We start from the raw sequence: 22,131 nt of genomic DNA on the forward strand, positions 1-22,131 counted from the left end.
AATCGTTTTACCTTATTGAAGATGTTGAGGAATTTTCCACCAAAGTTTAATCATAGAATAATTTAGGTTGGAAGACTCCTCAGGAGGTCTTCTGGTTTAACCCATGCTCAATGCAGGACTAATTCTCACAGTCCAGGTGAGAATCTTAACCCTAGACACTATTCCAGCTCATAACCCTCCTTCTCACTCTGCTGCCTTTTTACAAAAATCTCTGGAATATCCTTGTTTTTATGCCAGTGCAGGGAAACTTTCAAACCTTTAAAATATTTATTGAATGGGAAAATACTCTTTCATCTATCCCTGTGGATGAAACCTAACTCAGTCATGGGAGAATCTGTATGAAGAACACACATCCTTCAGTAATACCTACAGGGTAAACCCATGACCAGCTGAGCTTGTAAAATAGTAACAGTAATCAGGAATAGAAGCTCTTTTCAACTTCAGAGTTCATGTTGAAAGAGAGGGCGAGATGAACCTCACACAGCTGTGAAGAATCAATCATCAATCTATGTATCTAGGTATTCCATCCACAATCACCATGAAAACATCTGAATAATACACCGAACATACTGAAAGTTATCATCTTCACCTATAATTGTCTCCCATAGGTTTTCTGTTTCTTCTGTGAGGGAAATAGGATCAAAGCTTTAATCTGACTACACAGTGTAAAACTTAACAGAGTACATTAAAACCTTATAGACTTAATAGATTATTTTAGTTCATGGGTTAAAAAAAAAACCAACCAACCAAACACAACCCACCACACAACCAACAAATCCAAAGCCAAAACACAAAAAGGACAAAACTCTGAAATAGAACAAGTTACACATATCTTATGTTAAACTAATATCATAGAAAGGGAGAGTACCTGTGACTGGCTGAACTGTTTGAAATATGAAATAGTTTATTAACTTTAGGAAAAGATCAATTTTGAAGTCTCTAATGAGCAAATGCCATGGTCCTCTGTGAAGGTCTTATTTCTTACAAGGCACTAACTTAATTTCCTCTGCTGATTTGTTTATTATTAGCTACATCTTCCAATTAACAAGTGTAACTGATTGCTTAACCATATGTCCTCTGGACCCATTTAAGATCCTTAGAGTATTTAGTAAATTCTTTTGACCATTCAAAGTCAGGGTTTGTTATCTGGAAACTTGACTGGGTTTTAAACACAGAGTGTTTAACACTGGGATGCACAGATATTCACATTTCTATTGCAAGTCAGTCCAGCAGTCTTGAGACAGCAACAAAACTCTGCCTCTCACATTTGCAGTTCTCACCCTTGAAGCCACTCTGGGAGGTTGTGTTCAGGGCTCATGGGGGAAGCTGCCTGATGAATGGCTCAAGATACTAGACCTGGGAGGTGAATCTGAATGCACACTCCTTGGGAATCAGTGCACTTTATGGGGTGACGTGCTGCTGGCACATTGCAGTGTGGAGTAAGAGGACTGTGCCATCCGAGACAGATGCTGCCCCTTGATCACTAAATTCTGCCCTAGGAAACACCTGTCAGAGCTGACAGTTCCCAAGGCCCTGACTGAGTCCAAACTGGTTAGAGCTGCAGCTCCCTGGGCTAGTACAGGTAAAAGACACTGCTTTCTTAAAAGGAAGAAAAAAGAAAGGCCAAATACCCAGAAGTATTTCAGAGTCCCAGTAGGTGCCCTAAAGCTTGATCACTGGAGAGCAGATACTCTCAGTGTTTCTGGACAACCTGATAGAGATCTGGATAAACAGACAGAAAGTGACGCTACAGAGAACATAGGGCCCTGAAAGTATTGTCTGCTTCATAACTTTGCCACTTCCATTTTAGCCAGGATGAATCAAAGCCAGACACTGATGTCTCCCAGGCATTGGGCAATGGTAAGGACTGTGACTGATGTAAAAAAAAAATAAATAATAATACAGAGCTAAGCATCATCCATGTATTTACTGGTACTTCAACCCATAATAGCCTTATATAAATATTGAAAAGAACCAAGGCAGTGTAAGTGACATAAGAGAGCTGGGACTGGGAACAAACTTGCATTTTTCTCTCTCACCCTCCCAGGAAGAACTGGCCTCCTACAGATCAATCACAATCTGGTCCTAAGCCTGCTATAACTGTTACAGTCTGGATATAATTCAGTCCAAATGCAAACATTTGTATTAGTGGGTTTCATGTTTCACCCTGAAAAATTAAACATGCTTAAATGGCCTAGGAAAGGTGGCAGTGATATTCAGCAAATGGCTTACTCAACTCTAATCCCCCGTGCAGTCATTTGTAGGGCAACAGAGATTTACCATGATTAAGATATTTGCTAAGGATAATATGCCTTTTATTGCTGCCTGTTTTCAGAGACACCAGCTTAAATATAACTCAGTAGACAGAAACAAAGGAGGGAACAGCTGTAGGCTTTTCTATACACATTTTTAAAGGTCATTATATGACATGGATATAACATAGCCAGAATAATTAAGGGAAAACAATTATAAATGTTTCTAATGGAAGAACTGGCTTTCAAATAGTAAAGTGAACAAGAAGACCCTTTGTACTTACAGGATGCGTACAGTAATGTTCAAGTATTGACCTGTAGTAAATAAATTTACCCAATGTCTTAAGAATATTTTCACCTATGGTCCATGATAAATTTCTGAATGATCATGACTGGGAAGCTCAACACTAAATGCCAATTGGCTCAATCTCTGTAACAACTTAGATATAAAAGCTCCTAAAAAGATTTTGTGTCTAATACAGTGACAGAATGCATTAAAGCCAAAGGTCTACCTTGCCTAAAATTGTATTTTTCAACAGAACCTGAGGAAAAATGCATTAAATTTTGCTAATTAAAATATTCATGCTTCACATAGTGCATAATAGTTGACCCTATTTCTCAGATCAAAGGGCTGGAAATGCATGCAAAGAGAAATCTGTCTTCCTCAAAAAATCCTAAAGGATTTAAATCCTAGAATTGGGAATCTAATCAAAGAAAGAGATTTTGTAGGAAACAGAGATGGCTTTTCCCAATTCCTTATCAGGTCAGGGTTTTTTTCCCCATAGAAGACTATCTTACCTAGTTCATAATTAAATTAATGAGATTGCACCCAAGATGCCACTTCAAAACCAAACCGTACTCCATGTTGGCCAGTAACTTCTGTTTAGCCCAACTTTTGCCTTGCTCACATTCATCCCAACTTTGTTAGCTGTTCCACTGCATACGACCAAAACCAAGAGCATTTCTTGCCTTGAAATTTGTTCTATCCATCCACTCCACCAACACCTGTTTTCCTTTAACTGATAAATGAATGTGTTTAACTAATGGGTAGTGGTTAGTGTCGGCCTGTGAAAAAGGGCATAGGGACAATTCCCTTTCTCACTCGGCCACTCTCTCCAGATGAACTGTGTTAATGGCAAATACATCTCCAATGCTCCATGTCACTCTTCCTAACTATACTTCTTACTGCACCTATTACATACAGACTAGCTGCAATGTTGAACAGCTGAGATGCACAGTGGGCCAGATGGTGCAAGTGGAATACACAACCTTTTTAGTCACAAACTAAAATTCCACAAACTTTTACAGACACTGGAAGTCATCAATAAATAATAAAGATGACGATCTCAGATATGGTGAGGTGTTACTCATTTCATCATATGGCTGGGCAGAATACTTACATTGTAAAAGTCACCGCATGGAAATTTTTTGAGTCATCCTAAAGAGAAAAGCCAAAATAAGGGTTACTCATGGAAACATGGACTCTTTGCCATGGATGTAGTCACTCCAGACCATGATTCAGAGTCCCAGAGGACAGAAGACACCTCTGGAGATTGTCTAGGCCAACTCCCATGTTCACACCTGAGTCAAGTAGAGCAGCAGGATGCTGAGAATCATGTCCATTTAAGTTTTTAACACTCCCAGGGACCAAAACTCCACAACTTGCTTGGGCAGCCTGTTCCAGTGATCCTGTTAATCATATGAGAAATGAATATGGGGAGTACCTGCTACTATCCCTTCCGGGGTAACTAAGAAGATGAGTCTCCAAGACAGGAAACCTATAAAACGCTAGGACAGACACCTTTAAGTAGCATCCTTTTACAAGAGTGCTTGTGCAACAGGACTGCCCATGAACAACATATCTTGGAGCAAAATTGCCTTGGACAGCTTTCACTGATTCCTTCACTCTTACACTCTTCTGTGGAGAAGGTAATTGTACTAAAAGGATACTCTCCAGTCTGTGCTCCCCTTCAAACCTTTTCCCACACTTGTATTTTTGTGTTTGTATATTTACTTGTCAGGTCAAGCAAGCATTTGTTAAATCGAGTTTTGCATCCTCTTTTACACTTTAGAAGATATAAGCAAATTCTGGCCTCCAAGTCCCTGAATGCAAATAGATCAACATAGATTAGAAATTCCTCACAGTGGAAATGCCCACTCTTTAGATCAGTGCACATTGCTCCGACTCTTTGCTTTTTGTTTTCTTCCAATTTCCTTTCACTTACAACATGTACCTCATATCCTGAATTCCAGAGCTTCCTCCTCATCCTCACAAACCTGCTACTAATATGAATGCTATTCACCTACCATTAATCTCAGGATTTGAATAAATCCATATCAACCAAGTCACCAGTCCCTTAGGCAGGACTGAGTGGAGGAAACCTTTTCAGGATAGCAAAGGTCTCCAGAGTCCTCAATTACAGCCTTTCCTCTGATTCCCCCACAGACACTTAAACTATGGGCTACCTGATCATTCCCTCATTTCAACAGCCAGGATCTAAAAAGAATCATCATTCCCTTTTATTTGGACCATACAAAAGTCAGAATGTCACAGATTCATACGCCTTTACAGAAATATTTTTTAACATTATTTCTGTTCAGTTTTTCCTTGGGAAACTTTCTGTGAAGATGCCATAATTTAACTTTTCAAAATAGAATTTTTCTACCCCCGATGGCATGGACTGCATGGCTTACTTCTGCAGAAGCTAATCTGAAACTCTGAAAGATACACCTTGGGTGACAGTCCATAGTTATATCCAATAAGCAGTTTGCCAAGTTCAGGAGTACCCTGAAAACTCAAGTGTGCCAAATTTTAAAGGTCTGAAACAATTTCAACAAGCAAAAAAGACTGTTCTTTGCAAACGACCTTGTCAGATTCCTTTAAAATTACATTCATCATGCACCCATCCAATTTGCAATGTTTAAAAGGCGCCTTTCCTCACTGTCACTTTCATTAGTCTGAAGTAGTTGTCTTTTTATATTCTGCTGTGCAAAGGCTGGCAGTGCTGCAAATTAGCTGCTACGTTTAATTTCCAAAATAGAGTTCAGAAGCACCTAGCTGTACTTTCTTGTTGGGGAAACAGAGGTATATGGTTATCTAAGGAGGAAAAAGGGAATGATATCAAAATATATACGCTAAACTGTGAGACAAAAGTTAAGCAAAACACTTGGGAGCCTGGTACAAATTTCTCATCTTCTTCCATTAATGAATTTTGGCTGATTTTCTGAAGCATCTGTGACTTGCTGGTGTTCTGCTGCCTGAGCCTCTGCTTCACTATTTATTAGTCCTCCTTCCAAGGACCTGAGAACCTGCTGGCTAGACTTCAGTGAAGTTTGTCAGAAACGTTGAGATGACAAACACAGTTAAGTCCCAATATATTTTTTAAGAACTGATACGTAATTACAGAAGACAGCCAAATCAGTGCCACAGCTGGTTAGAATTGTTGCACTGTCCCACCAGTCAACCTGTGTGGATGTAATTAATGCCTGGCTAATTAGCATGAATACAAATCTGGACTAGCTACACCACAGGTGGCACATAAGAACCATGGTGTAAACTTTTGTTACTGCAGTGAAAAAGTGGGAGGGATGCACTAAGAAAAAAAATTCTTGGAGATGTAAGGAAAAAGACTTCATTAGTACCACTGTTCATGGCACTTTTATTCTTCTCTTCCAGCTATTTTAATAATAGCTGAAAGGAAGGATTTAGTCTTATATCATTAAAACAGTCTTCTTCAAATGTTAAAATAATGGCAATAATAACTCTGACACAGGAACATTAAAAGGATACCTGATTAATATTTTTACATAGAATCCATGTGACTGCCTAGAGCATAAAATATGGGAAAATTAGGTCTACTAGATTAAAAGCTAGTTCACTACTGTCCTAAATAAATGCACAGCATTCTCTCAGTGGCTATGCCTGAGAATTAAAAATGTATCTGGGAGAAATAGTTAGCAAATCTCCTAAATTCATCACAGATGCTTTTGAAGTCCCAGTTCCCAGAGACATGATTAGGTGACAACCTCCAGCGCTCTCTAAGTAGTCAGAAAAATAAGTGTGTGACTGAGAAGAGCTTGATAGACCATTAGTATGATAAAAAGCTGAAAATATCAGCAGATATGTTAAAAATGTATAATTAATTTGAAAACCAAATACAGGACTGATACTGAAAAAATATTGCAGAAATCCACAGTATTGGGAAGAATTTATTACCATGCATCTGCTTCAAAGAATATCTATTATTCCTTTTTTATTTGAGGAGAGCAATTGATCTATGTTTTCTGTCTTGCATAAGTCCATATACAGGACCTCTTGCATAAGCATGGTATAAATTTACTTCCCTGTTCTGTGAGGCCTATACGCATTGTTTAAACTGTAGATCCAAAGTTCCACAGAAGTAAGCCTTTGCAGCATCTCAGTTTGGTTTATAAGCATATTGTTTCTTGGACATGATTTTCTTAGTTCTTCATCAGTATGTCAGAAAATCTTGAAACCTATCGTTCAGAGCTCGCAAACTTCTACCACAATAGGACTGTGTTGAGATTTAGATTTATGGGTTTCATATTTAAAAACTTGGTTTCCCTGTGTTTATTCCAGCCAATTGCCCCAAGGACACCCCCTTGTTCTTCTGGGGAGAAGGGTTTCAGATCACTGTGTTTCTGGCAGCAGCCAAAGCCACCCATGACACCTGAAGCATCATCCACAACACAGGCTCCATCATCAACACAGAAAGGTATCACGGGCAGCCACAATGCCTAAGGATGGGCTGGAGCTCCTGGAGTTTGTGAGGGCAAAAGCTCATAGTTACTTCTGTTAATGCTATTGACTCACCTGTCCCAGCACAGAATAGCTGTGGTGTATCTCTCCCTTGTCCTTCACTAAAAATTCGTGGTTTAAAAGGAGGTTTTTAACCCTTGGATTTTTCCTCAGAAGACTTAAATACCATCGGACAAAGGGGGTCTATAAAAGTCACAGCTTATTATTCATGCAATTGAGGCAGATTTCAGAATTTGTCTTTTTAGTGGCTCACATTTGGATACTGGAGACCTGACCCCACTGGAAAAGGAATCTTCCCGTCTCCGACAGTGAGAAGCACCCTGGTCTTCACTAGCTCTTTATTATGTCAATCAGGGCTGATTGATGAGGTTTGAAATAAAACTCTGTGTGTGTGTGTGTGTTATTGATTTTTTCTTTTTAACTGTCCTGGGTCAGCAGCAGTTTCCTTCTTCATGGGAGCAGGGACTGACAATAATCTCTGCATTTACTGACAATGAAATTACACATTCCTCTTAGTCCCATGCCTGACAGTCAAGTGATTAGTGTACTACAAAGACAGGGCTATTTGACAGCACCTGAAAATCTTTGTGCATCAATGCCTTAAAAGAATATTAATCGTTAGCGTTAAAGTTTCTCTGACCCCAATTGTAGGCTGATGGATCTGTCCTCTGTTATTTATAACATTCTTTTATTTACACCTTTTCATCACCACAGTGTTTGCTGCCTGAGGTTTTATTGCCCTTATAAATTTCCACTCCCTGCACCATCTTAACAGTTTTGAAATAATACAGATAAGTAAGAGCAAGCTGATTAATGCAGGAGGCAAAAGGCTTATTCTGTTGCCTCGGTGGCTAGGCCAGAAGGATGTGCCCATTAAACACCCCTCACTCCATCGTGCAGCTTTGGAAAGCCTGGCTCACCAAAAAGCAATGCAGCGAACAATACAGTGAACTTCTCCTGCCACCAATAAACCTGTCTTACAAAGGAGATTAATGCTTTTCTGAAAAGGTTGATAACTACTGAATTACCAGTCTATCCCAGCACTAAAATCAATCACCAGTGTTAAAGGGACCGAAAATACATTTAGGTACCTCTTTGCCTCAGCTGAAATTTCCACAAAACCTCTGTTCTTTCAATAGCCCTCTGCTCTTCCTCATAGCGTTTTGCAAATTCTGCCTAGGGAGTGACAGCCTTGAGGATGTGTGATGAGAATGGGCTTCTCAAGCCATGGTTACCAAATTTAACAGAAAATGTGTAACCCTCAGCCAAGCAAAGTCAATGGCAAACCCTGCTCTAGACTCCAGGTTGAAGGAATGGATTATAGGGAAATCAGAAGTTGAACAAGATGCATTCACTGCAAGTCTAGGTGGTCCTTCCAAATGTCCTTTCTATACTTTTCAGCCAGCCCAACTGAAATGTGATGAGCAGACCTCACCAATTCCCCAAAATACATAAGACAGCTTTATATTCACCAGCAACTAGGAACTGCCAACACGAAGGATGACTCTGCAGGTTTTTGATAGTTGGAAAACCTCTGCCATCAGTAATGGTATTCTGCTCTTTGTACAGGTTTTGCAGTATCACTAGAAAAAGAAATCTTGTCCTCACCAAAAGGCAGACACTCTCAAGACACAGCATGGCAGCTCCATCACTATCTGATAGTGCAAATTTGAAGATGACATTTTTATCAGATGATCTAATCGGCATTAATTCCTACTTGACTTTAAAATTCAGTTTCTTTCTAATTAAAATTGCCTAGGGCTGTTAAGGAAAATGAAGTTACCAGAGTAAGATTTTGTCAAGGACATCAGAATGGGCATTCCCCATGTTTGGAAAAAAAAAAAAAAAAAATCATTGACATTTCACAAAAATTAACTGGGCCTCTTAGATTAGAATTAAATCTATGGCAAAGAGAATGACTGCTTGCTCTCTTCAGAACATGTGTCCAGGTCAATTCTTAGCACAAAAGTTTTCCCATGAATCAAAGCTGTAGTCTCTGAACTAGAACAAAGTGACCTCCCCCACCCCCTTTCCTCCTGCTACCCACACACAAACTTTTGGCACTTCACCCTTTGCCAACAAACGCAAGTTTCCTTCCCAGATGCATTTCACAGAGCCTTGATGTGCCTTTCACAAAAATGTTTTTGTATTGTTACAGGGGAATTTGAGCTGCAACTGGAGCCTAGGTCACAATCCAGGCTTTCTGAAACTTCAAAGGCTTTAGGCTTACATTTGTGAATAGAAGGGAGAGCAGCAAAGTTTGGATTTACACTTTGCTACATCACTGGGATGATTAATACAGGGAGGCTTCTTACCCACCAGCCTCCAATTATCACATCCAGTTGCCCCACACATCATTTTAAAATGAAATAAAATTAATAATCATTAATAAAAAACACTGGATGGAGATTATCTCTCCCAGAGTCCTGCTAATCATAAGCTAAAGTAGCAACTGCCCAGTAGGAAAGAGGGAAGAATATCACTGTAGCATTACAGGAGGCTGCAGCTTAGGCTGTTCAGAGCTGCGAAGGGGACAGTGCATCCAGGACAGAGTGGCGATGGCAGAGGAGGAGACAAGAGAAAGGCATTATGCGGGGGACTGCTGGGGGAAACTACAAAAGCAAGTGCCAGCAAATGGCCACTCAGACAACACACCTCATCCTAAGTAATTTGTTTGCAAAGAAAGAAAAGCACCTATGTCTCTATTTTGTTCAGGAGTGCTAGCACTTTTGAAATAGTAAAGCCAAAAAAATAACCAAATGACCAAAAAGCCACCATGGGCAAACAGCTGTTGTGCAGAGGCAGATCAATCACTGCTTTTTCAATAGCCTGGAGCAGTGGCCAGCCTAAGTAAAATCAGCTGCAATCATATTGCAGGGCTCCAAAGAGGTTAAGTTATTTCTTCAGCATGATTTGGGCAGCCCCAGCTAGGATTAGACTATACAGCCCCTCCAGAAAGTCTGGCACACAAAGCAAATATTTCCTACTTTACAGTAACACACAATCATACATAGTTCTCCGTCTCTGAAGAGAGGGGGATGAACAAACACTGAATTGTTTGAAAAATATTGGTGAATCCAGGTTTCAGTTAAAGGGAATTCATATTAGGCCATTTAAATACTATGTCAATTTCCTCTAATTATTTGTTCCTGCAGCCTACCCAGTAATTATACTTAATGGGTCTAAATCAAATCAGCATGTTACCTGAGAAATAACTGAATCTGTGTGCAATTTTTTAATGATCCTGAAAGGTACCCTGGAGATTGAAGTCCTCTGGGTGTTCAGGGTTTGGTCCTAGGCTTCAGTGTGCTTTGGGTGTGGATCTCCAGCTACACTGGCCCACATAAGTTAAATATGCTAATTCTCTGGTGCTGGCACTGGCTGGCGTAGGACAGCGCACAGCCATTCTCATTAACTGTTTTAGCCTCTGAACGAGGTGGCTGTATCCAGACTTCTCACTGGCAACCACCTAGACCAGTTCCAAATGCCAGGCTACATCTACACTACCAGAGAACTTCAGGTTTCACCACTACAGCAACACATTCCAACCTTGACACACTGTGACATTCTGGGGGCTCTCCATTAAGGCTATTGATAGCAGGATGACTGGGAGGGGCACCTCCAAGTTTAGAACCACATGTCATGGTTGTGCTTTACTGAGACATGAACTGCGCTTTTTAACATCTTCCGAAAGGTTGGTACATAATAGAAAATAAGGCCCACATGCTATGGGAAAATCAAATAAAATCTAAGCCTCTATATACTTTGATGAGTCTTAGCCCTCAAATCACATAGCAGCAATAAATCTCACTTGCCCCAAACTGAGACAGAATAGAGCATTTTATTGATTATTTCTGATCTCTTTAAACATCCTATACCATAAAATTTAAAGCACACACACACATATAATGTATTTATTTTTTTACAGACACAGAGAATACTCAGGACTGCCAAATACCTGACACTTAAAAGCAGTCCCATGGACATATCTGAATCCTGTACATGCAAGATGAGTGTCCATTAGACCCCAGATCCATCCATCAGATCAGACAGGACCATGATTAGCACAAGACTTCCCAAAAAAAGCACACAGGCTATTGAATTTCTCACTGCTTCTAGTTAAGCATGTACTCCTCTGACTATGTCTCTGAATTTCTAGATGAGGTGAGCCACACCTCTGCACAAGTATTCCCTGCTTCCAGCAAAAGCACTCTCAGCGCAATTAGTGCAGTAGAGATCCCTCCAATTGCTCTGCTCCCTGCACACCCACCATTTGAAAAATCTAGAGCTTTCAGTTTCAGCATGATTTGCTGTTCTCCATCTCCTTAAAATTCTGCCCATGAGAAACCAAAATAGCACCTTGCCTTTTGAGTGAACCCAATACAGGCAGCAAGCATCGGAACCACTAGATTTCAAACACAACGTAATGTTAGAGAGGCATAACTGCAGTGACAGTGGCTGGAGGGGATGACTGCACCATCTAGTTATTCTTCAGCAAAGGTACAAGTAAATGCCACTAACTTTAGTTTTGCTTTCTTTCAAGTAAGTCTTCCTTTTTACATATCTACCTCTATTCAGGGGACGTCTGAGGCTCCAGCACAACTCAAAGTGGAGTGGGAGGACTTGGGCTTTATTTTATGTTAAAGATGTCTTGTCCAAACTCTGGAGGCCAGTTCCCAAAATGCCTCCCATACTTGTATACTGGGAAACTCATATTCATACCTAGGTAGGTACCTAACCAAAGGTATCTAACTCAGTAACATGGGCACCTCAGGCTTCCTCAATAAGCAAAGGAAATAAACAGATGTGTGTAGAGCATAATTCAGATCTTAAATAGCTTCTTATTAAAGTACTTATGACTACTGTTAAGAAGGACAAATTCCAGAACAGAACCCAAAAAACTGCATTTGTCTTTTCATTAAGGTATGGATTGAACCATCTATCAGGCAGTGAGCTCTTGAAAGGACTCTCTGGTGCTCTTCAAGTTACAATTGCGCATGCTCAGACTTCCTGGAGCAGGTCACCACTTCATAGGACCACATCGTTTGGGATGAGCTCTTAAACTTACAGTCGTTTACAGGTCACAAACAATACTCAAATACTCAATAACCACAAAAGCCCACAAAAAGTTCTCATGGTCCTGTATTTTGCATTCTATGGATCCATCCTTCTTCAGTCCCTTCATTAAAACAAAGATTGAAAGGCTTACCGAACTCACACAAGTACTAGATTCTGTTTGTGAGACTTAAAATTCACATTTTAAATCAAGGAAAGGTTGAGCATGTCCTGGTAACTCTGTGCAAAGCTAATCCTTGTATATTTCAAAGCTTGTTATTAATCCAGTGGGTTCTGATTAGAAGTTTGCCCTGCAACTAAGAAACAGTAATTTGTGTCTGGTTACCCTGTTTCACTCTCCAAAATTGGGGCTGCCTGAAAAACTGTCTTGGGGAAATGCTTTCAAACAGCTTCCCCTGCTCTCTTGCAGGAAAATCACCTACCCAGCACACACACTAAATCCTTTTCTAGCATATCTGTAATTAGCAAAGAATGCCAAACCATAAATATTTATGCACAGATGGGATCTCTGTACCTTCAGAGGTTCAGCAGAGGCCTCAACAGCCAGATTTTTTGAGCAAGCTTTGATACAATACCTGGAGGTTCAGGAGGACTTGTCAGAACACCCTGCTAATCACCCCTCTCTGAGAGATGCATTTCTCACCCAACAGGGGATGTTACAATCGCTCACAAAAACCCCACAACAAATGCAGGTGCTTCATTACCTACTTTTCATTTGAATTCCTCACAGATCTTGCCAGATCCCTTCACTTCATTAGCACAGGCCTCTGCGTGCTGGGGCAAAAAGTCTTCTTCTGTGCTGTTGACAGTCTGAATATTTCTGCCTTTGTTTCAAGCCTTTTCTGAAATCAGATATGTTTTTCTTCCCCGTGCAAACTTTTTTTTTACTTCTTCCCCAAAAAGTTTGCTGATGTGGTGCTGGAACCTTGTTCCTTATGCTGTCTACAAGGCTTGAGATTAGGCCAATCTGAAATGCTGTGTTCAGACTACTTAATTCAGAGTTGGGTCCTGCTCTGTGTCTGAAATCAGTCAGCACAGTTTGTCCATCATGAAAACTAATGGGTCTGCTTCCAGAACACTGGTGGAGAATGATGCCCAGGCTGTGCTAACTCCCCTGTGGGGCCAGGAATTGGCTAAGAGGGTGTTGGGCCTCCAGGGTCAAAGCCACACCAGGCTCACTTCTCTGCATGATTACATTTCCAGTATCCAGGCACCAGCTCCATTTAATTTAAACACAGCTAATGAGATCACACAAAACACCAGTTAATGTTTCCCAGCCTGATTTGGGAGCAATTAAAAGGTGGATTATGGCATGGCATGGGCAGGTGAGCTTCCGTTGCATCACCATCTTCAGTGCCTGCCTTAGGCACCAAGGTCTGAGCTCCCTGTCCCTCTGGAGGGGCAGGTGGAGAGCAGACAGCTCCCACTAGCCTGCTAGGACAGGAGAGTGGCTGCAGATGGGAGTGGGAGCAGCCCACCCACTGCCAGTAGTCTGAGCTCAGTGCTGGCAAAAGCTTTTGCTGGCACCTGCAAAAACAATCTGCAACTTGGGTGGCTGGCAAGGAGGAAGGAGCTGGAGCAGCAGCATCCCAGCAAGGCTGCAAGCAAGGGGGAGAGGGGAAACACTGCGCACCCAGGGGATTACGTTGCACCTAAAATAAAGGAGGGAGGGAACAAAAGGTCCTAGGAGGCCTCTCTGACAAAAGTACAAAAATGTTTTGGTCTCACCAGAGCAAACAGATTTGATAGCAAGATACTTACTTGGCCTGCACTTGTACCACACGATGAGGTACTTGCCAGTTCCAGGGCATGGGTCTGCACCAAACAGCCGGCTATTGACGAGAAACTGGCAGCTCCGCCTGTCCTGACACTCATCCAGCATCTTCTGCAGCCAGGGATGCACACAAGAAACAGAGAAACAACAGCATTTCAGTATCTCCACCAAAGGGATCATCAAACAGAGAGAAGCAGGAGAACAGCAAGATCATCCTTGCTTTCCAACTGGCCCCAGCACAAGGCAGGTGATGGTGCTCAGTGCAGTGGGTACCACAGGAGCTGTGGACTAGCAAAGGACTAAACTTTGAACTGTTTAAAGTAGCAGGATTTCTTTCCCTTTCATGCAAACAAAAGGAGGGATTTGCACTGGGAGGGTCTCAGGGATCTTGAAACGTTTGCATGCAATTTAATTGCAGTACAAGCCAGTACAGTCCCAGGAAAAGCAGCTTTAAGGACATGGATCAGCACTGACAGTTAAAAGCAAAGACCTGAATTCCACCACCACAGTTCTGATTTAGATTTCTCTGAAGATGCACAATTTCAAGCACAGCTTTCAAGAGATGTCTTGCCTCAGTTGCATAAAATCTTTGGCAATTGCTGGTATTCCAATAATTAGTAGTTCTGGTGAGAACACTGTTATACAGCCAACTCAGTTTTTAATAGGGCTCACTCCTCTTCCCTCATGACTATCATGCTCCTTTTAGCTAAACTCAGCAGGGGCCTCTGAGTTGGAGGGTTCTCCCACCACCACTGTTTTAGGTCCTATTACCTTTTCTGTACTGCTTTTCCTCTAGCGTTCGGTCTCCATTTCTCCATTCACAATACTCATAAAAACTCCATCTCAGAATCCACAGGGGCAAGGCATTCTGTCTCATGCTAGAAAATAGCTTCAGTAAGGAAGATTAATGATTTCTTTTAACCCCATAATCCTCTAAAGCAGTAGTGGGGGGAGAAAATATTATTAAGTGGGGCAGTAATTAAGTTCTAAATTCAGCTGGATGGCTTAGGCAGTATTTACATACTCCTGTAGAGCCCCTAAAGCCCTAAAATTACAATAATGTTTGCCTGACACACATGAACCTGTCAGAGCACTTTGAGACCACAGAGCGAGGTAATCCACCAGCCTCGTTAAATCCCTGCAATACAGAGCTGCGAATTCCAGTCCCAAAACAATTAATTTTCACATCCAAGGAGGCACTGGAAAATCCTTTCTCAGAAATTCCCCTAGACTCCCCTGATCTCTTTTGTCTTCTCCTTTCCTACACCCACCTAGATATCTGGGCTTTCCCACAATCTTATCCCTGTGCCATTAACATAAATGCTGTTCCTTCTCTGCCACGCACCACCAGACTAATTTTTGCTCTGCCTCAGTGACTATTCTCTCTTTTTGAGTTCTCCCTGAATATAATGCATGTAATCTTTAGCATTATAACTCTGACTGTCACTCCCCAAACAGGAACAACAGCTGTTCCAGTTTCAAGTGCAATTTGAAACTGCCTCATTTGTGGTTGCACATAACTTCCTAAAGCTTTCACCTTTTGTGCCTGCCTCAACTCTGACCTTTATTTTAAAGTTCAAACCAAGACAATTCAGGCCTTTTCTAGCAAGTAGAGAACATATGCTGTCCTTTTCCACTTACAAAGGTAATAAAATGCAGGCATCTCATTTCAAAATACAGGGCTCAGGGTGGAAAGGCTGAAAGGTGAACACTGAAGGAGGTGCATGGGAGTGTTAGCCGCAACTTGACCGTCACTTTAAAATGCATAGAAACAACATATTCTTTCCTTTAGGCTCATAAGGGTTGACTGCTCACTCAGCATGTGAAATTTAATTTAACGCAAAATCCAATGAGTTGAAAAGGAATGTGAGGCCTCTACGCAGATACCTCTTTTGATCTCAAAAGGCAAAGGGCAACTAGAACAAGTCTTGAGTGCTCCACATATGGAGAGAAATCCTCTCCAAATCACTGCAGAACTGAAAGGATTTGCAGGTACTGGAAAGCCATGGTTGTGTTTACACACAAGCAGTGCTAAGAATATGGAGCAAAGGGAAAGAAACAGCACCCCGAATGTTTTCTTTCCTGCAAAGGAAGCTTTTTGCCCTCAAAGGCAGAAGACTCAGGTTTCTGGTCAAGAAATCTGTTCATAGCAGATAGGGATTTTCAAAAGCCTTCACCATTGTGTAATAGGTGCTATTAAAATCAGTGGGAAAACCACCCTGGGTTTCAGCAGAGACTGATTAGGCCAACAAGAAACCTCTTTGAAAACCTCAGCTTCGATCCCTGAAACAGCACTTGTTCATCTGTCTTTAGGCTCAGCACCAGGAGCAAAGGCAATTATTTTCCAGCCTCAGAGAATAATAATCATGGACAGCCTCCACATATTGCTATTTCATCTTGCTATTTCTCCTCTAACTTTTGGCAGCTCTTGCTCACTTCATGTATTCACATAAGTAAAACCTCCTGAGTTTACTTCCTGCATATGAAAAGTAACACAGAACCCTAGGGAAAAGCTTGTACTTAAATTAAGGAGCAAAAGTCCTCTATGCCACTGTTAGACCATAGAAAAAGGTAAGCATTCTTGAGACTGAATATGCCATTTACCAATTGGTTTTAGTGTTTAGCTGCGGTTTCAACTTAATTTGATAACAGCCTAACTCTAAGAAGTCACTTCACGACAGAAAGAAATCAGTATTTCCTTTTTATTCCCATAATTCTAACGTGTCTCCCCCTGAAAGGGGAAATCATTAAGGTCTGAGATATCCTGCAGACTGTTGAGCAAAGTCTTAGACATAATGAAATAGATCCACAAAGAATAAAATAAAATAAATGAAAAATAAAAAAGTTCAATGCTCATTGGTGAAATACACCAGGAAAAAAAATGCAAAGAAAATTAACAATGATTGATTGTGCCATTTTCTTGTTTAAAAATAAAAAATAAAGATGTTATACTACCTTTAATAACTTAAAAACTTGCACATACAATTTTTACCTATCCTTACATACACAGAGATCTTCCTCTGCACTGATTTCATCAGTATGTGCTACGTACCAGCATCTTCTTAAATACTGTGCAACACAGCAACTCTACAGCACAGGCATGACAAAATGACCCACTACAGATACACTTCTTCTGCAGGTCCAGTGCATCTGGTGTTACAGGGGCCCTTACAAACCAAGATCTTTGCTTTCTGGTCTTATTCTCAAAAAACATACTTCTAGACAGTATTAGAGCTCTGGCAGTTGTTACATGTCATTTCTGAAGTATTTGCAGATGATCAGCTGGAATGACACAAGGAAGGCTGTGAGTTTACTCGGTAGTGAGGGAATGTCCTGAGCTCATGCAGCTTTTGCTTAGTAGCTGGAAAAAATTAGGCAATTTTTTCTGCATTTGCCTTGTTTTTCTGGCTGTCACTGTCAGCTGTAAAGGTGGGAAAACACAACCACAAAACCAAACAAAAAGAGGCCCACAGGCAATCTGAACTTGCACAGAAATAATAGTAGACACACAGAATCATCCCTCACTGGGCTATATAGTTAGCTGTTTATGTCATTGCCACCTGGTAGACTCCTGACTAAAGCAAAATAGAGTTGCATTGGATTAGATTGTATTACAACAATCACTCCAACTGAAGAAGGTGGAGGAAGAATTCCTGTCTGGCATGAACAGAGAGGGAAAACGCATTAATTGCATTGCAATGTTTTATAATTGTGTTCCAGTGGTAAATCAAGCCTCAGGGCTGACTGCCAGTGCTCAGGAGGGAAGCTGTGACTGTTCAAACCCATTCCGTTCTCTGGTTCATGACTGAGCCAAGAAGCTGCAAGATTTAGCGGAGATAAGAGAAGAAATGTGAATTCAAGTAAAACAAACACTAATCTAACCCTGTGATTTATGCCCTGGATTAATCTCACTGCGGTAACCCAGCTCTTAAAGCAAGGGCAACCTCAAGCTCAAAACCATGTCTTTCTAGTGGTCATTGCAGATGAAACACATTTTTCGTGCTTATTTTGTTGTGATCATTAGCTAAGCAATTGCTTGTGCTCATTAGATAACAACCTTTTAAATCTGGAACTGGATGTGATCTTTGCAAGAAGGTTGTCCTCAGCCATTCCCAAGGGTGCACTCATTTTTATTCCATCTCTTCAAATCACTCTTTGAGAAGCACTTCCACTGCACTCTTAAAATAAACCACAACTAAGCTTAACGCCCAAGGCGATTAAATTTATCTCAGTTCTTAGTCCCTTGTAGTACTTTATAGGTTCAACACACTTAGGGTGAAACTTTGGACCTAGAGAAGCAAAGGGGAACTCAATGGGAACTGGGATTTCGCCACAGGGCTGCTCTCTGTACAGCCTCCATCATCAAAGGAATATAAAGATAACTGCAGGGCATGTCAGTCAGGCATGAAATTACACAAAGGAACCCCACTAAATAATTGCCGAAATTGTATGTTGCTGAGGAGAATAACTCAGAGAATTAAGATGGGCAGAGATTTGTACCAAGAATTTGACACAAGAAGATACCAGTAATTTTTTAAAATATGATTAAGCGTTTTTAAGTCAAATTCAGTTCAGGTATAGCCATTATGGTGGAGCTACATCAACACTTATATTTTGTGCAATTCCATGAGTTTTGCAATGGGAAGAAGTAATTACAATAAAACAAGGCAGCATGAATTCTCCCTACAAAGCCATGCAGCACAGACCATTCCTAATGGCTTCATAGAATTGTAGAATGGTTTGGGTTGGAAAGGACCTTAAGATCACCTAGTTTCATCTCCCCTCATGTTGCATTTCATATGAGTTTTGATATTCTTTTACATACCCCAAATGTTGGTATTACTTTAAAACATACAGCAAACTTAGTAATTTCAAGTTGGAAATTTATTTACAGCTGTTTTTTCTGATTATCTGAAAGTTGCATGTTCCTCTCTATTCATTCACACAAATTACAGAAGTCCATGGAGCAAGATCTCCCACGAATCAGCAACATGGAAGAACAGACTACATGAGGAAGTAACATCCATGTTGATGAGATACAGGTTGCCCACCTATGGCTTCATCAAGTAACCTTCCCAGCCTGCTTCACTAGAAGGTAATCCATCTTTGTCCAAATTACCACATTCAATCTGTGCATTGCAAGAAGTGATCAAAGGATCCGAATCCTGACAGCTGATCTATGGCAGGTTTTAGCACTCTACTCGCTATCTCTTATCACACTCCCATGGACCTTGCAACACGCATAGCAGACTTAGCAGGAGGGAACTATGCTCACACATTTGGTGACTCACATTAACACACTACACTGTGAAATAAAGAGCTGAAAACTGGGCACAGGTTCCCTTTCACCAGTTCTGCTATGGGAATAGTAAACACCAGCAGAACAGTAGGGCAGGCAGCAGTAGCATGGAATGTTAAAACACAACAGCAAGATTCACCAGAGCTCCTCTGGCAGAGCCTTGAAAGAGCTCATAGACAGTGATTCACAAAGAGCAGGAACATGCTTAGCAAGTAGAAGGACCCGATAAAAGCTGCATTACAAATATCAATAATTAACATTACCTACATTTGCTAACAGTGGGAAATTTAATCTGTATGCAGGGTAGGCTTCAAAGGAAGAGGAAGTCTAAACTGAAGAAATACAAAAGGATGCATAACCAAAAGTCATCAGATTAAGGAAAGGGAAAGCTTAAAGACAAAGTGGAAAAAAATCATTGAGAGCAAATCATTATACTGTCAAGCATGGTCTTAGTGGCAATGATGGAAGCCCCATGACATGCAAAGTTTAAATTTAGAGTAAACAAAGCATTAGGAGGCTTACACTCCAGGGAGCAGTCCTGTCTAATCAGGGAGACAGGCCACCTCTGCCTCCAGTGTCTCTTCTGCAGTACACGATCACACTGCTCTGATGATCTATTTCAGTCAAGCCAAAGACTTCAGACATGGCAATTTAGAGATTATCATGACCTCTGCATCAAGCAGTTCTTCTACTTGCAATAATTAGCTGAGGGAGCCGCTTGACAGAGAGTAATATTTCAGCCTCGGCAAAATTCATGAATGAAGCTGCACGGGTTCTGTGATTTTTAAGAGCAACTTCAGCACCGCAGTAACTTCTCTTCTGGACCTCAAGCTCACAGTGCGCCATCCTCTGCAAAGTAATTAATATAATCTGACAAAGAGTTGTCCAAAATTCTCTTTAATTCACTGACGTTTCTGAGACTGAAACTACTTGTTCAAAGTGTCTCTAAGCTGTGGAGATCTAATATGAAATATGACTGTGTTCTCCCAGTGGTACTGATGACAATTACTCTTCCTTTCTACCAACTTCCTCCCTCTTTCCTCTTGACCATTACCATCTTATAGACATTCAGAGGCAAAAGAAAGGACCCTTTCTAATTCCTGTTGAGGTCACTTAGGGTTGTTCTGTCAGTGGGACCGTGAAACATCCTCTGACTAGGCATGGCAGAAGCCACTGTCCTTGCCCCACAAAGAAAGCTAGAGCAGTTGGATTATTTTCTTCTACTTTTTATTTTATTCTGCCATACTGCTAATCCAGAATCCCTGGGGAAAACAAAACCCTTTTCAGAAATGGTAACAAACACACACACACCTTGCAGCTCCCTCATTTTGTGATAAACAACTGGCCCATGCTTTGAGAGTCACACAGCTAATGGACAGTTTACCTCATACTTCCATCACCAAAGAGGTCAGCTCTCCTTTGCTTTGCTTTCTGTCTCAGAAACCTTCCTGGTAGGTGCAAACAAAAATGGGAGAAGAGGGGCTCAGAGAATCCTGTGGTTAGCATGCAAGGAATCTGCTCCCTTTTGTACTGATGCCTTACACGCTGCTAGAGTGACAGTGGGAGATGGTGGCAGCAAAGGTGTCCTGTATCTCACTTAAAGAACAAAAGGAAATACTACATCATCAGTGCTAGTGATTCTTGTCACCAAGGACTGGTTGTCCTGGAGAGTGTTGAAAGAAACCCAGGCCACAGGCAATGCCTATGCTCCCTCTCCAAACTAACCTTTTTAAGGACAGGCATGACTAGCTCCACAGCACCTTCCTAAGCACCACTCCTTTTGGGGACACAAGTCACATAGTAAAACATTGCACCCTGAAGTGCAGCTTCCTGCTCATTTTTGTGCATGTACACATGAAGACAGAAATTATCCGACAATGTTTTTGATAAATATCTGGGAGCAGAAACCAATGGATAACTGCCTTTCCAGGGCTTTTTATTCTCTTTCTAACTAAGCTTTGCTCCAGAACTTTCTGTTTTTCTTCCAAACAAGCTGTGATTTTACTTTTCTGTCGATTTACCAAAATGAGAATATTGCAGGTATTCCACTGTAATCTAGTTTTCTTGTAATAAGCTATAATTTTAGACCGACCATTAAACTTTATTCCACATAGACCTTGAGTAGTTTGTTGCTGAAAACAGGTGACATCAGGAATACTGATCCAGGAATGAACAGCTGTGGAAAGTTTTGTAAGAAAGCTACTCCCAAAGTCCTCTTCAGCTGATCAGCTTCCCTCAGATAAACATGCCTCCATGTATTTTCACACGCACAGGCTGGGCATTCTAAGCTCAGCTAGAAGTGGCTAGGTTTCTTAATAAACGGATTCACTTATCAGGAGGCACTTATCATTAGGCAATGCAGTATTCTTGACACTCCTTGTTCTCTTTTGTCCTCTGTGCCGGCATTTATGTGTTCATCTGAATAAACATACACTGCTGATGTATCAGTTTATCAGTTTCCTTATTTCCCCAGATGCTTCCTTATTCCCTCTTTCCTTATATTTTTCATGGAAGTGCAAAAGTATTCAGTAGTGTGGCAGGTGAGAGAACCATGGCACAAAGGAAAGAGTAAAGCAGATGACAATGGTCCCCAGCAGATACCCTTGAAGTAAAAGGTGTCTTCAGGTGTTCCTGTGTTACCCTCTGCTGCGCAGCAATGTAAGTTAGCTTATTCTCCACACTCTTACAGTAAAAATCAGACATTGGGTGGATTAAAAATAGACTTGACCAAGCTTGACCAACCCTATTTGGGTGACACGTGAGATAGAGCAAAGTTCCACTGCAAAACAAAATGCACACACCTAACAAAAATCTCCAAGTTCTTGAAACTGTTATGTTTCAAGCTCAGACCAACTGCACCTGCACTATTTCTCCAAAGAGACAAAGGTATGTGGGAGTTACAGGTCATCACAAAGACACCAACACACACAGGACCATGCTGATATGGTTC

At 41.0% G+C, this 22,131-nt stretch overlaps 1 protein-coding gene across 2 annotated transcripts in view; it reads right to left on the bottom strand.

Moving 5' to 3' along the window:
* EVA1A (eva-1 homolog A, regulator of programmed cell death) overlaps positions 1 to 22,131 on the bottom strand; it is a 203,903-nt gene that overhangs the window by 123,528 nt on the left and 58,244 nt on the right. For both annotated transcript variants that reach the window (XM_061372313.1, XM_061372315.1), the window contains exon 3: positions 13,870 to 13,993. In XM_061372313.1, coding sequence (XP_061228297.1) covers positions 13,870 to 13,993 — 124 coding nt within the window. The remainder of the gene's footprint in view (positions 1 to 13,869; positions 13,994 to 22,131) is intronic.

The sequence above is a fragment of the Neopsephotus bourkii genome, unplaced genomic scaffold, assembly GCF_033783945.1.
Source record: "Neopsephotus bourkii isolate Nb327-2 ecotype Australia unplaced genomic scaffold, CSIRO-AGI_Nbou_v1 NB_1600, whole genome shotgun sequence".
Lineage (NCBI taxonomy): Eukaryota > Metazoa > Chordata > Aves > Psittaciformes > Psittacidae > Neopsephotus > Neopsephotus bourkii.